This window comes from Polistes fuscatus, unplaced genomic scaffold (genome assembly GCF_010416935.1).
Source record: "Polistes fuscatus isolate 324 unplaced genomic scaffold, CU_Pfus_HIC Scaffold5, whole genome shotgun sequence".
Lineage (NCBI taxonomy): Eukaryota > Metazoa > Arthropoda > Insecta > Hymenoptera > Vespidae > Polistes > Polistes fuscatus.
The window spans coordinates 9,623,806-9,638,380 of NW_025113129.1; the positions used below are offsets into that span (position 1 = coordinate 9,623,806).

The window sequence follows — 14,575 nt, forward strand, 5'->3', positions numbered from 1 at the left end:
TATACAAAAATTATTATTATTATACAAAAGCAAATAGTACATAAAAATCATTTTAAACTATGCTATTATATACATATTTTTTTTTTAATTATCATTAATATTGCAAACGAGTAATAATTTATACAAATATTTTCTAAACAAAAATCTCTAATTCGTATATGATCAAGTGTTATTTTTTTTAAATATCTATATATGTATACGTATTCGATAGATGTGTACAATGAAAACAAAAATGCTATTAAATAGGTATTCGCCAAAGCAAACATTTAATTGTAATAACATTTTAAAAGAAAAAAAGAAAAAAATGGAAAAAAAGAAAAAACATTTGATTTTCGATAAACGATCAATAAAATAATATTGAATATTTTAATAAATATTTTCTCATCAATTTTCTCGTTCGAGGATATGCGAATTAATTTTACAACGAACATTTTCCAAATACTTTTCCATTCGAACGTAACGTAATTGTTAATATTCGAAAAGCATTTAAAATACATCGAAAACGATCTGTCTTTTAGCCGTAAAACAAGTTGTATGTTATGGTCGAAACGAATTCACCCTTGGGACTCGATCGGGAACACATGCAGAGACCACACTAACTGATCTTTCTCTCTCTCTCTCTCTCTCTCTATTTCTCTCTCGTCTATTTGATATTGTAACAGATTAAATTAACTCCGGCAAATTAATTGGTAGTTAGGATGTTTAGCGTTAAGTGAGAGTGCACGGTTTCTCCTCCTGTTATCTCTCTCTCCTCTTTCGTGAAAGTAACTCTTTTCATTTCTCTCTCCTTTACTTTCACCCCTTTTTCTTTTCACTTTGTTGCTTTCATTTTCGAATTTTTTTTTATTTTTTCATCACCCGTTCGATATTTTCTAAGGAAACGTTACGTCGACAATAAAAAAAAGATCCAAAGGTTTCGTCATTTACGTAATTTTTATTTATTAATAATCCGTTTTAAAACAATTATAATACTTGTTTTTTGTAATTTCTTTCCATTTCTTTTTTTTTTTTTTTTATTTTAACAGAATATCATAAGAATTTTATATTATTATAGTGCATTATATTAATAAAAAGAACTATATAGGTATAAATAGTATACATTGAAATCTTAGCATAGTCAAAAAATATATTAATAAATATTATAAATAAATCGTTGAAATATAACGAATTGTCTGGAAACCTATATATTTCCAATGGATTAAGCCGATATTGTATAATTGTTTGAAAATAATTATTTAAATAATATCTTCGATTGTATAGATGTCGTCCTTTTACTAGCCCTTCCTCTTCGAGTTCAATTCAATCGGCAAGCGAACTCATTGATAAATCCCCAAGACAAACTTCCTTTTTTACCGACTAACCGTAAGAAATGATTTACGATCGATAAATATATTTTCCCATTTCGTCAATCGATTTTCTTTCTTTGTTCCAACTAGATAAAGAGAATGAAATCTTCATGTGTCGCAAATAAATCCTATAAAATTGCAACTACGTGACGAATCCATAAATATCATGTAAAAAAAATGAATCCATTCAATAAGAATTTTTGTTCTATATCATTGTCATGAATTTAAATTCTGCAAATACAAATCATTTTCAGCCAATTCCGCTCTTATTAAAGATGCCAACCTTTCCATGGCCTGTAAAAAAGAAAAACAATTTTTTTTTTGTTAATTAAACGTAAAAATATCGTATACAATTGATCATTCAAATGTAATCAGATAAAATTAGAAAAAAAAGACTAATTCTTTTTCTAATTTACCGACATATCGTAAGAAAACTAGAGTTTTTCTTTGAGATTATCATCTAATGGTAACAGATACAATAAACGCGAACATATATATCATCGACAAATAATACAGAAAACGAACGTACCAAGTTCATTTCTTCGTAAGAAGCTTTCGAAAAAGATGCTCGTATGGCATTACAAGGCGCGGTGGGATCTTTTGTGAAAGATGCACCAGGTGCCATGATAACTCCTTCAGCAATACCTCGTTGCATTAACATTTGCCATGTATCATTGATACCACGTACTTTAATCCATAAAAAAAATCCACTGCTTGGTATGGCAAAGTCAGCTAATCCTAAAAAAAGAAGTCCAAAAAATTAATAAACGAAGAGTAAGATATTTAAATGTCAATACCCAATTATCTCCATTATTCATGATCTCTAATGGAATAAAGTTTTATGATAAAATGAAACTATTTGAAAACTAACCAAAAACAAGAAGATATTTTTTAGGTAGTTCAATTTATATACAATTTAAACTATTATTTTGATATTAATTAAAAATAAATGATAATCACCATTTAAATGTTTTCTAGCCAAAGACACTATCACATCTCTGCGTTCCTTGTAGAAATGTGTGATACGTTTCATATGACTCATCAAACCATCGAATCCCCATATCTTGAAAAGTTTGTATAGTATGACCTGAAAGGAACAAATAGATCAGTATCGTTTTTTTAACTTTTTCAAAGTTTCACGATAACCTTTTGATAACGTTTTAAACCGTGATAATACCCGACACGCGCCACCATCTCTCTCCACCAACAGTATTTTAATATTCGAACTTGATTTGCAAAGATTTACGATATGTTACGGGTGTGTTTCATCATCGAAAATATTAAGAGAATAATATTTACACATTAGCGTATGCGTTTAGTTGATTAGACATTTTTTCTTGTTCTTTAATGTTTTTTTTTTTTTTTTTTTTTAATAAAAATCTCATTCATGTCATATTTTTTGTTAATATTTTTTAATATCAAAAAATTAATTCCCCGTGTCAATTTATTTCGCGTGAAATACGAAATATACACATAAATCACAATTTTTCGAAATATTTTTAATATACCGACGCTAAGATATCATAAATTTATTCCGATTCTTAATTTACTCTAATTGAAAGCGTAATTAAAATTGCCGAAAAAAAAAATAAAAAGACATTATCTATACGATAATTAAATGTTTCGATTATTGAAAAATATTTCGTTGAATTATACCTCCCATCTTAGGATAATAGAAAAAAATATTAGAAATAAAGGATGTCTACCAACCTGTGATAAGGAAGGTGCATGCAGGTGACTGCTTTGCAAGTGAAGTTCAATACTGGCTAAAAGTGGCGCTGGAGCAGTGATAAAACCAATTCTCATGCCACTGCTAATAACTTTAGAAAATGAATCCACTCTGATAACACGTCCTTCCGTATCAAGCGATAAAAATGATGGGGGTATTTCCTGTAATCGATTACACTTATTAATAATTTTTTTTTCTTTTTTTTTTTAAATGTCCTATTCAAATGATTTTATTTATACTTACATCATTATAACTTAAGAAGCAGTAAGGATCATCGTCAAGAATGAGAAAATCGTATTCGCATGCCAACCTGTAGATTTCTTTTCTTCTCTCAAATGGTATAATTACACCTGTCGGATTAGCACCTGTCGCGTTGATGTACATTATTTTTGGCATTTTTTTCCCAGAAATTCGTCTCTCTCTTAAAATTTCTTCCATTACTTCCGGTATTACGCCAAAATCATCTTGAGGGATCGATATAAACTCTGCTTGATGTGGCGTCACCTTTTTAATTATTAAATAACCATTAATCACATTCAAACACATATATAATATAAATAAACAAATTCATTATCTCATATAGCACGATAAAAATAAGGAAATATTTATAGTTATCCATAAAAAAATGTTCAATTTTTATTGTTCATTTTAATCAAACACTCTTAATATTTATGGAACGTTTATTACAAAAAAAGATTTCATTATTCAATTTATTCTTTATTTCTTAATTCAAAATTTTTTATATATATTTATATTTTTTTTTTACATATACCAATCATTGATTTCTATAACATAGAAACGCCATAAATTTTGATTACAAAGTTAATCTTCGTAATAGACTAGGATTAGACTAGAATTAGTCTAGAATTAGTTATTATTAAATGTATATGGAAATAGTAATATTTCAAAATTTCTATATTTCCAACATATCAAGAGAAATGTCAAAATGAAAAAAATGATAGATAAATTGCGTCACGTACGATCGTCGATTAATCTATGTAAAACATGAAAAAAATTCGAATGGACTTGTGTGTTTATAGATAAATTAATTGCCGATAAGAAAATATAATATTATCACGGCACGCGCACGATCAAAAGAAGCAAGCAGCATCTGTTGTGCGAGAAACATATGTAGAATATATATATATATATATATATATATATATATACATACAATATATATATTATATAATATATATATATAGGTCATGCATATATGTATTAAAGTTCACTTTTTCGTTAATTACAGCTCACGCGTTTGATCCTCATTTTATTTCTCTTTTTTATTTTATTTCAATTTTTTCAAATTATTTATAACACACACACGCGCGCGCACACACACATACACACATGCACACATTTTTTTGTCTCTTCATTTTTTGTATATGAAACATTTGATTTTGTATGACTCTATTTGAATGGATATTTTTCAATTAATTTCATAAAAGAAAATTAAACAATAGGAAATGTAAAAAAAAAAATTGAGACAATAGAATGAATAATATTATGACGAATAAAATGATCGATACTAACCACGACTTCGACTCCAGGATAAAAAGGATCATGAACGAGGATCGGATCACCAATACCGATGATAGATTCCAATGTCTTACTTAAACCATCCTGAGAACCAGCGACGATTACTATGTCGCGACTTTCCCATAGGGGTGGTGCGTGCACCCTCCTTTGGAATTCCCTCAGGGTCTAAAATCAATTTAACGTCGAACGTCGTTAGACACGCGCTTTAGCCAATCGTATTATTTCAAAGAAAGAAGAATTTGTGTGTAACGACTCGGTGGATTACATCAGCGACAATCTCGTCGTACTGAGAGATGAAGAAGCTTTTAGTTATAGCTCGAAATAATTCGATTCGCTTCCATAAATATAAACTAATTTCTCATCTATTTACAATCCCCTATTTTTGTTTATTTATTTATTTGTAAATATATAATGTGTTCATTTTGTGTTTGAAAACAATCGAACGTTTGCTAATATGATATTATATTTATGGATCATTTTTTTTGTCTATACAATATTGGATATAATATAATTTATAATATAAATATTATAGTATAATATTTATATTACTAATTTTTATATTTATAATTTTATATATAATTATTTTAAATATGTAATATTTTTTATATAATATAATGTAATTCATTTTAGTTTCTTAGTTATTGGGGCAACTACTTTAACTATTGAGTTATTCCAGTCCCCTAATATTATTGATATTGTATATAATATATAAATTAAATAATTCTATATATATAAATACATATTCCATATGAATAATTAAATTATTCTCTAATATAATATAATAATAATATTGAATAAGCAATATAAAAAATATTAAATTAAAAATAATAAATATTGTATATAAAAATTTTCTGATTAAAACAAACGAAGGAAAAAACAAAGAACAATAATTCGATTTAATTTTCATATAGAAAAATATAATTATTCTTTGTCTTGTGGATATAATATTTTTATTATTCATAAAATTACCTGCAGTAACGGAGGGTAACCTTGAGTAGGTATATATTGAAGAGCATTGCCCAATTCACTTTCCTCGAGTGTAAAAGACAAACCATCGTAAAGTTTGACGGATATTTCGGTGAACGGGAACGTCTTTTCATTCGGCATACCCTCGGCAAGTGAAACCAAACTCTTCGGTGCCGAATATGCTATTTTGGCTGTATACGCAAAGAAAATGTTATAACTCGCGTTAAAATATGTTATGTCCAATAATTGAGAAAAATTTTGAAAAATATTACTAACTTAATTCTCTCGTAACAACGGCTCTTCTTCTTTTCGATAATTCAGTTTTGTACGAAGAATAATCCATCGTTAGACTGGTACTTTCCTCCATAGCGAACGACATTTTTATATTACGTTTTATATTATTTTGATCGATTAATATAATATCAACAAATTGAACGAACAAATTACACGGAGTAATAATTCTAGAACGAAGAAATTTACGTTGTCGTATATATAAAATCCGTAAGATTTGTTAGAATATCGTTCGATTGCAAAACTTTTTAATGAGATTTTATGAAAAACAAATATTCTATGATATTTAATAAAGGACACTTTTCTCGTGTTCTCAATAACAACCCTTTCCTTATACTAACGTCGAGTCTCGTTTCGTCGGCTTTTATATTTAGCCGATAACATTGCTTGCGTCAGATAATATTAACGTATTTGAACACGAACGTACAATTTAAAAATGTTTAAAAAAAGTCTCATACTGAAAATACGAATGAAAGTTGATGTTTTTGTCCTTATCTTTTTGTTATTATATATGTCGTTTTGTTAAAATACATTTCTAAACTAATTGTTATTGCAAACAAATTTCTAACGAGATTATGATGGAGATTGTACGATCTAAACATCGAGTAAAATAATATGAATGGGAGTAAATTATTTTTCTCCTTGCTATCTCATTTTGAAGATCAAATATATTTTTATCTTTCTTTTTTCTTTTTTTTTTTTTCCAAAATACGATTTTAAATGCAATTATATTATTGATCAATTTTGCGAATAATTTATTATCGAGTTTGCGATCATTTTTGTGCGTATGTAATTTCCATTAATTGTTGTGAATAAAATTTCATTGATGTCAATTTTTAATCTTTTGAATATCGAAATGACAATGCATTATTTTTTTAGAATAATTTAGAAAAAAATACGTCAATGTCAAAGTTCAATATCATTTAACAGACGAAGCTAAACAATGATGAAATCGAGTTCATCGAGTTCATTAATTCATACTTGGAATATACATTTAGTCAACCAAATATTGTTGAAGAAAAAGATTTCATTTGAAATTGTAACTAACAACGCTTGGATACACTACTTTTTTTTTATTTTATATATATATATATATTTTGCTTTTCTATTTATTCCCCTATTTTATAAAAGTCCCATAACCGCTTAAAAAAAGGTCAAATAGCAAGTTAACGCAATAGAGGAACAATATCAATCGTTGTAAATAGATAAGAATGAAAGTATGGATGGGAATGTATTCTAGCCATGTAAGACAAGGATAATGAACTTTTTTAACAAAGATAAAAGAAGAGAAAAAGAGATAAGAATAATGAAAAGGAAAGGAACAACATTTTTTTATATTAACTTACTTTCGAAAATTTAGAAAAAAAATTAGGGGTGAAAATGTAATATTTTTTCTTAATTACACTTTGTAATACACTTTGTAAAACACTTTGTAATATATAATTTATTTAATTATTGTTATAATATTGCAATTAGATTTCGATTATTCGATTTTGACAGATTAATAAACTAATTATGATAATAAAAAGGAACTTTTACTTAAAAAAAGAGAAAATGGACGCACAGATGTGGAAACAATAAAAATAAAAATTAATTAGTTCCGAGATATTGAAGAGGTTCTGTTTATGGATAATCCATATCTCTGTTTCTACATTGTATCTTCATAATATGGTGCATATATACATTTGATAAAGATATATTTATATAGATATGACCAAAGATAATTTATATTTTCCTCTTCCTTTTTTTTTTTTCTTTATCAAAAGTGTATACACGAACACACGTTAACATGGTAGTACTTACTGAATTTTTAACATTTTTAAATGTGTTAAATTTGATTTTCTCTCTCCTTCTCCCTTGCCCCGTTTTTCGCTTATTTTCAACGAACCTATTCTTTTTCATATTTTTGTTTTTTTTTTAAATTTCTAATTCAACGACGCAAACCTAAAACATTCTGATGCAAAAATTAAAACGAATTTTATTTAGAGACGTTTAGATTCGTCAGAATTCTTTGAAAAACTTTCCCAATCGTTCTTTTCCACTTCCCTCTAGTCTGTTTTTCCCTTTCCTCTTTTACTCACTTTCTCATCAAACCTAAACGATGTGTATTTTCCGATTCAAATATCTTTAAATATCAGTTTCATAAGAGCCTGATGCAATAATTCAAATACGTTTCTTTCGTGAGTACCTCCGAGAAAGAGTGAGTGAAAACATCTTCAAAATAAAAAAAACAGAAATAAGAAAAATGAATCATATTTCTAATCAGTATACTGATATATTACTTATACCAGTTTTATACGTACATTATGTATGTAATTACGTTTTATACATGTTTTTTTTTTGTGTATATGCACATATACAATTATAATTCATTTCCATTTTACGTCATTTATTCTCCCTCTCTCTTTTTTTTTTTTATTTATTTGTTACGTCTTTTAATTATATTTTTAAATTGTAATAGTAACAGATATGTTTGAATAATTGATAAGTAAAATCTCGAAATTATATTCTCTATTATTATTTCATAGAGGATGTCTCAAAAACCGATAAACCGAATTGAAAAATTATAAATATTTTTTTATTGCGAATAATTAGAATTGATATATTGTTCGCTCATATATTTTTAATAACACCATTACTGGGGATTCATATATTAAAATATTTAAATATTTAATATTTATCTATTTTTAATAAAATTAGAATCATAGTTGAGCATGTATACGAATCGATTACTGCTCTAAACTTATATTTAAGATTTTAATATCATTTAATACCAAAATAATAAAATAAACCAAGAATAATGTAATTCTATTAACTATCAAATGTTCGTTATTTTCTTTAATTTTTCTTACCTCGGTAAATTGACTACATTATTTTTTTTTTAAAGTATTTAGAAGTATTGTATAGTAGTACCAGACATTTTTTGTTTACAATACCACAATTGAAAATTCATATATTAAAATATTAAAATAATACACAATATTAACATTTTAACATTAGAATCTAACTATTATTCTAACATTATTCAGTACTCAAATATTACAATATTATAAAAGAAAAAAGCACACACACTCACATACAAACATCATAATCCTTGTAATCAAACAAATAATAATTTCGATAAATCAATTTTTGAGATAATCAGTATACTAGCGTAAAATAACGACAAAAACAACAAAAATCTATAATGCAAGAAGAAAATAGATTGAATAATTTTCTAATCTATTTCCTCGTCATCAGCTACTACCATCGCAGATATTAAAACAAGATTTAGTAATATAAGACAATCCTATCGTTTAAAAGGCCACGCGTTTGTTCATTTAGAATAGAATAGTAAAAAATAACGAAATTTTTCTATTTCTCCCTCTCTTTCTCTCCGTCTTTTTATTTTCTTCTTTCTCTTTCTCTCCTTCTCTCGTCTCTCTTTCCCTTTTCCCCTATTTCTTTTTTTCTCCCATTCCCCGTTCGTCCTCTATTGAAACCGTATCCCGTGTTATCTCAATCTTTTTCTTATTTTCTTGTTGTTAAAAACTCTAACCTAAGAAAACGTTAACGATAAACGCCACGAATAATAAATTCAAGAAAGATTTCTTCCAAAAGGGAATAACAATATTCATATACATGTGTTTATACACGTATACGTGTATATGTATTTAGTATAAATACATATATAGTACATAACACATCGGGGGTTATCACATTCTTCATTTCTTTCGTTCGTTAACTTTATCATTTCCAGTCTCTATCTCTATCTTTCTTTCTTCCTTTCTTTCTTTCTTTATCTATCTCTTTGCGATCGTAAGAAGTCTCAGACAAATTTTTATTTTATCTTCTTATTTATTTATCAGAATCAGACCTTTAATATTTAATAACATTCAATCGAATGTTGGATTTCATTCTTTATCGTTAGAAAGAAGGATAATTTATAAGATTATTAATCGATCGATCGACATAAAATTATATTAATATAATAATCAAATTCATAATAAAATAATCGATGATTCGAAATGTTATCTATTTTTTAGGAAAAAAAAAAGGATTTTTTGTTACATTTTTTGTAATCAATATTTATTCAAATTAATTCTTTTATCACACAAACTTCGATCATTTTTATTGATAATATTAACGAATAATTATTATTTATATACTGAACAATATAGTTAATTAATAGTATTAGTTTATTCGTGCTAACAGCCAAGAAATTGCTTTATTATTTCGTCTTTCTACGATATAAAACTTTTTTTTCTTTACAATGAATTTAAAAAAGAATAAAACAAAAATTATTGATTAAACGAACAGATGATTTAGAATTTTGTTGCAATGTATAACACTTAGGTAAATAATAGTAATCAGAAACATTATTATTTTCCTCGACCCATGAAGATGGTCGGAATTCTTATATCATAAAAGTTTATGCTTCTCTTATTAATTATTCTTCTCGAGCGTTACTATTCGAGCATTATATTGTTGGATTAATCTACCACTCGACTTATGATTTTCGAACGAAATCGACTATATGAAGAAAAAAGAACAAAATATAAAACATAGATAAAGAATACGATCACGTAATTTCCAGATAACATTGAATATTAGCAAAAGCTGTTTACGAATCGTTCGAACATCTAAATGGACGGACGGCATCACAACTGACGCAATTAATCTATGAATGTTGCGTTGATTTTCTATTTGACTTACTTGAAATGTAATTTCAATCGAATCTAAATATTATTAGTTCGATTGATTACTCAACTAATAATTGTTGTTACTCTTATCATATCAAACAACTTTCGATTTATTCCAATCAAATTATTAATTCAAATTATATTATTTTACGAGAAAGACGTATGTTAAAAGAACATTTCTAATTTCGAAGTTACGAGTCACAAATATTTCAAATAAATTGGATACCTCGGCAAACTTCCCATAATAATCATCAGCATAATCAAATCAATTATTATACTCCTTGGTACTATTCGAGAAAAATATTTGAAAAAATTGTTAGGAGAAAAAAAAATGATTATTATTTTAAAGGTTGGACTTTGATCGTCGAAAGAAGTAGTGGAAGAAGAAGAAAAAGAGGAAGAAGAAGAAGAAGAAGTAGTAGTAGAAGTAGTAGGATTAGGAGGTGGAGGAGGAGGAGGAGGAGGTAAAGGGGGGAGGAATCATAGGTGAAAAATAGATGCAGAGAGATCGGTCTCCGGTAGAGGAGCCACTTCGCGGGCAAGGCGGAGATGGAGAAACGTACTTAACGAACGGAGATGTTCATTAAAAGCGAAACGACATTAGCCGACCTAAAATTAGTCCCTGACGACGACGAAGCAGCCTATATATCTCTCTTTCTATCTATCTATCTATCTATCTATCTATCTTTCTCTTTACTTCCACTTGAACCTCGTCACCTTTGGATTATTACAGGTGAGTCAAGGGCTAGTTAGAAAAGAGAAAGAGGAAGTTAAAGGAAACGCGAAAACGTAGACGAATCTTCCCCTCTCTCTCTCTCTTCTTCTCTCTCTCTCTCTCTCTTGGTATGAGAAAAAAAAATCGAAGAGTATTCTGAAAGTCAATAGGAAATTGATCCTCACGATTGGTGCAAATCTAAAGACAGAGAGAATCATAGAGAAAGAGAAAGAGAGGGTAAAGTAATGAGCGAGAGGAGAATTTCTCGATGCTGCTTTAGACATGATAGAAAAGAGGAATAGGGGGTGGGGATCGTGGGGAAGGGACAGGGAGGCTGGTTGAATGATTCGAGAGGGGATAATAGAAATACGGGAATATCTTCTAACGGGAGATTGTCTTAGAAACGACCTCAATGCGACCACGATTGCTGATTCTGTCGTTGTTAGCGAGTTAATGGAAAGTTACTCAGGAACTATGAATTGCCTACCGATTATCTTGAAATTTCATTATTATCCGGTTCCGAGTAGTAAGAGGCTTCTCTGATCGCCCGATTCACATCCTCCCCCTCCCCCTCCCCCTCCTCCTACTCGTTCTTCTTCTTCTGTTCCTCCTCTTCCTTCCTTCTGCTACTTCTTCTACTTTTATCTATCACTATCACTCTTCCTCTTGTTCCCGGACGCAAAGAAATTTCCTGAACGGGATTGTACGAAAGAATCCAGCATAGTGGCAAGGAAGTTATTCCTCGTCGTTTCCCGAATACTTTTGAACGTTTTACAATTTTCTTTCTTTCTTTCTTTTTTTTTTATTTTTTTTCTATTTTGGTTGTTTTTATTTCTTAGATAGTTTTCAAAAAAAAGAGAAGAAACAAAAAAATGTTTCCTAATTTTTCTTCTATTTATTGACAGAGAAATGATCTTTTTATTGTAATGATAATTATGGGATAAGTATGGGATTTAAGAATGTCTAAGACTTTATACGAGATGGTGATTAGAATAATGATCTGATTTATTACATCATAGTTTGGTTATTCGCAGGATATATTTTGTCACGCTTTATTTTACAAAAAAAAAGAAGTTTATATTTTTCTAGAATAAATTTACTTACTTTTTATTTACTGCTTTTATGATCTTCAAACTGTGTTCCACGAAATCCTTGAAATTCCACATAACCTTTTCAAAGGTTCCACGAATTTTTGTTTAGATATATTACATTTTATTAATATCATTTATCGTGTTACGAAGTTCAATATCATTTACGTCATTACACATTTATTATAATTATCAAAATTAATTCAGGTATTTTTAATCGATTATCATTATTCGTTAAAATTAAGTAAATTTTTAATACAATTTTGTTTAACTTAATATCTATAATTTGTACAAAAAAGGAACACAATACCAAAATACTCTTTCACGAGCAGAAAATAAAGACTCGTTAAAAAAGACATGCTTTAAAAAACAAGAATAAGAATAAGAATGAGAAAAAGAAAAAGAAGAAGAAGAGTATCAAATCTTCTTTCTGTCGTAGAGCATTATCCAAAAAACAGTTGTTTATATTGTTGAAGAGAGTTTCACGGGCGAAACGATACCTAATTGGGTGCACCCCGCGGCCGGGTCCATTATTCCGGGTGTCAAAATACTTTTTCACCTTTCGTAATCCTGGGTGCACAAGGTATAAGCACAGAACCTACTCTCTCTCTTTCTCTCTCTCTCTCTCTCTCTCTTTCATGTTTTCTTGCAAGGGACAAAGGATATGCGTGCTTGTATCTCAAAGCGGCCGACCAAATGGAATGCACAATGGAATTGTCGCCACACGTTCTTTTCAAGAAGTAAAAGACGTTTTCAGCGCCTTCGTCTTGTAGTACCTCGTAAGCCCTTCCAGAAGAAAGACCCTCCCCTTGAAGTACTTACCTTCCCCTAAATGTAACACCACATACATATATGTGTTTTACATGTATGTTTAAATGTATATCTTCGTGTACCTATGTTTATATCTATATTTATATATTTAATGTGTGCGTAGATATATAATAATGTGTGTATGCTTGGATTTATGATATGTGTATTATATTTGACACGCCTGTGTGTCGGTATGATAAATGTGTGTATAAATGTATATATACATATATATATGTATGTAAGAAATATTTATAATATGTTTGAAGGTATGTGTATACTACATATGTTTTATTTTGTCTTTCTTTTTCTAGAAGTTTTTCGTCTCGTTCGCTCTTTCATGATTTTTTCGTAGCAGTTGTCTCCTTTCCACCCGAAAGGAACCTTTATAGGACGTTTTACCCTCTTTATTTCCCTCGAAAGTTGGCGTATACGTGACAATTGTGCCTGCCGCGGTGTGTTCCGTTCGTTGAATTTTCCAGAAAGGAAAAGCAAAGAGAGAAAGGGCAATTTTCGTCTTCCTCGTCATCGTCGTCGTCGTAGTCGTTGTTGTTGTCGTTGTCGTTGTCGTTGTCGTTGTCGTTGTCGTTGTCGTATCCCGTGGATCGAGATTGAAGAATTCACCGGTTACCAACCCTCCCTCCCTTCGTTTCTTTTATTACTCCTCCTTTTTCCTTCTACTTCTTTTCCTCCACCTCCTCTTCCTCTTCTCCAAACAGATCGATTACGATACGAAGGAGAACACTCGTTGAAATGAATCGACGTGATTTCGTTATAGTCGAAAAGAGATCTCTGAAAGGAAAGAGAGAGAGAGAAAACAAAATATCGTAAGATTATTTTGACGTGTTTGTTAGATTAAAAAAAAAAAAGAAACAAAATAATAATAATAATAATAATAATAATCGACGATTGTATTGTGCAAATGCAAGTTGCAATATTTTGTTTCCCCCTTTTATTGTTTTGTTGGATAAATTTACGTCAAATGTGTTTTGAACGATCGGTTAATATACTTGAGATAAGTAGTATTTGTATTTATTATCGATGAGTTGCACATTCTACGTCATTCATTTCTCTCTCTATCTCTCTCCTTCTCTTTCTCTCGTTTCTTTCGATCTCTTTCGAAATTAGATTTTACATTTGTAGGAAATGCTTTTAGCAGTCTTTTCCCAAACCACAGTGTTGCTAACGGAATTACACCGAAGTCTCGATAATTGCTGATAATTTGAACGAACTTAGTTAAGACGCTTCATCTGTTTGGAAAGAGTAAGAGAGAGAGAGAGAGAGAGGGTAATGAAATGTTTTCGTTCAAGCCTATTCCCCTTTACTATCTCTCTCACATTGATTATAAAAATTTATAATACGTTGATCTAAATTCACAGCGATTCCCAATCTTTTCTGAATAACCTATCCAC

General features: G+C 29.0%; 1 protein-coding gene across 1 annotated transcript; it reads right to left on the reverse strand.

Moving 5' to 3' along the window:
- Window positions 1-1,422: 1,422 nt before the first annotated feature.
- On the reverse strand, window positions 1,423-6,195 carry LOC122521840 (kynurenine/alpha-aminoadipate aminotransferase, mitochondrial-like). Its single transcript, XM_043642545.1, has 8 exons — window positions 5,857-6,195; window positions 5,584-5,771; window positions 4,609-4,779; window positions 3,319-3,579; window positions 3,057-3,236; window positions 2,307-2,433; window positions 1,876-2,084; window positions 1,423-1,640 (listed from the first exon to the last, which is right to left on the reverse strand). The coding sequence occupies exons 1-8, from the start codon at window positions 5,957-5,959 to the stop codon at window positions 1,563-1,565; spliced, it is 1,317 nt and encodes a 438-aa protein (XP_043498480.1). The 5' UTR covers window positions 5,960-6,195; the 3' UTR covers window positions 1,423-1,562.
- Between the last annotated feature and the right edge of the window lie 8,380 nt (window positions 6,196-14,575).

Excerpts from the sequence above, each read along its gene's own strand:
- LOC122521840 (XM_043642545.1), bottom strand. The coding sequence starts at position 5,959 with ATGTCGTTCGCTATGGAGGAAAGTACCAGTCTAACGATGGATTATTCT. Across the intron at positions 4,780-5,583 it reads GTTACCCTCCGTTACTGCAG|ACCCTGAGGGAATTCCAAAG; the intron begins GTAATTTTATGA and ends AATTGATTTTAG. Across the intron at positions 3,237-3,318 it reads GCTTCTTAAGTTATAATGAT|GAAATACCCCCATCATTTTT; the intron begins GTAAGTATAAAT and ends AATCGATTACAG.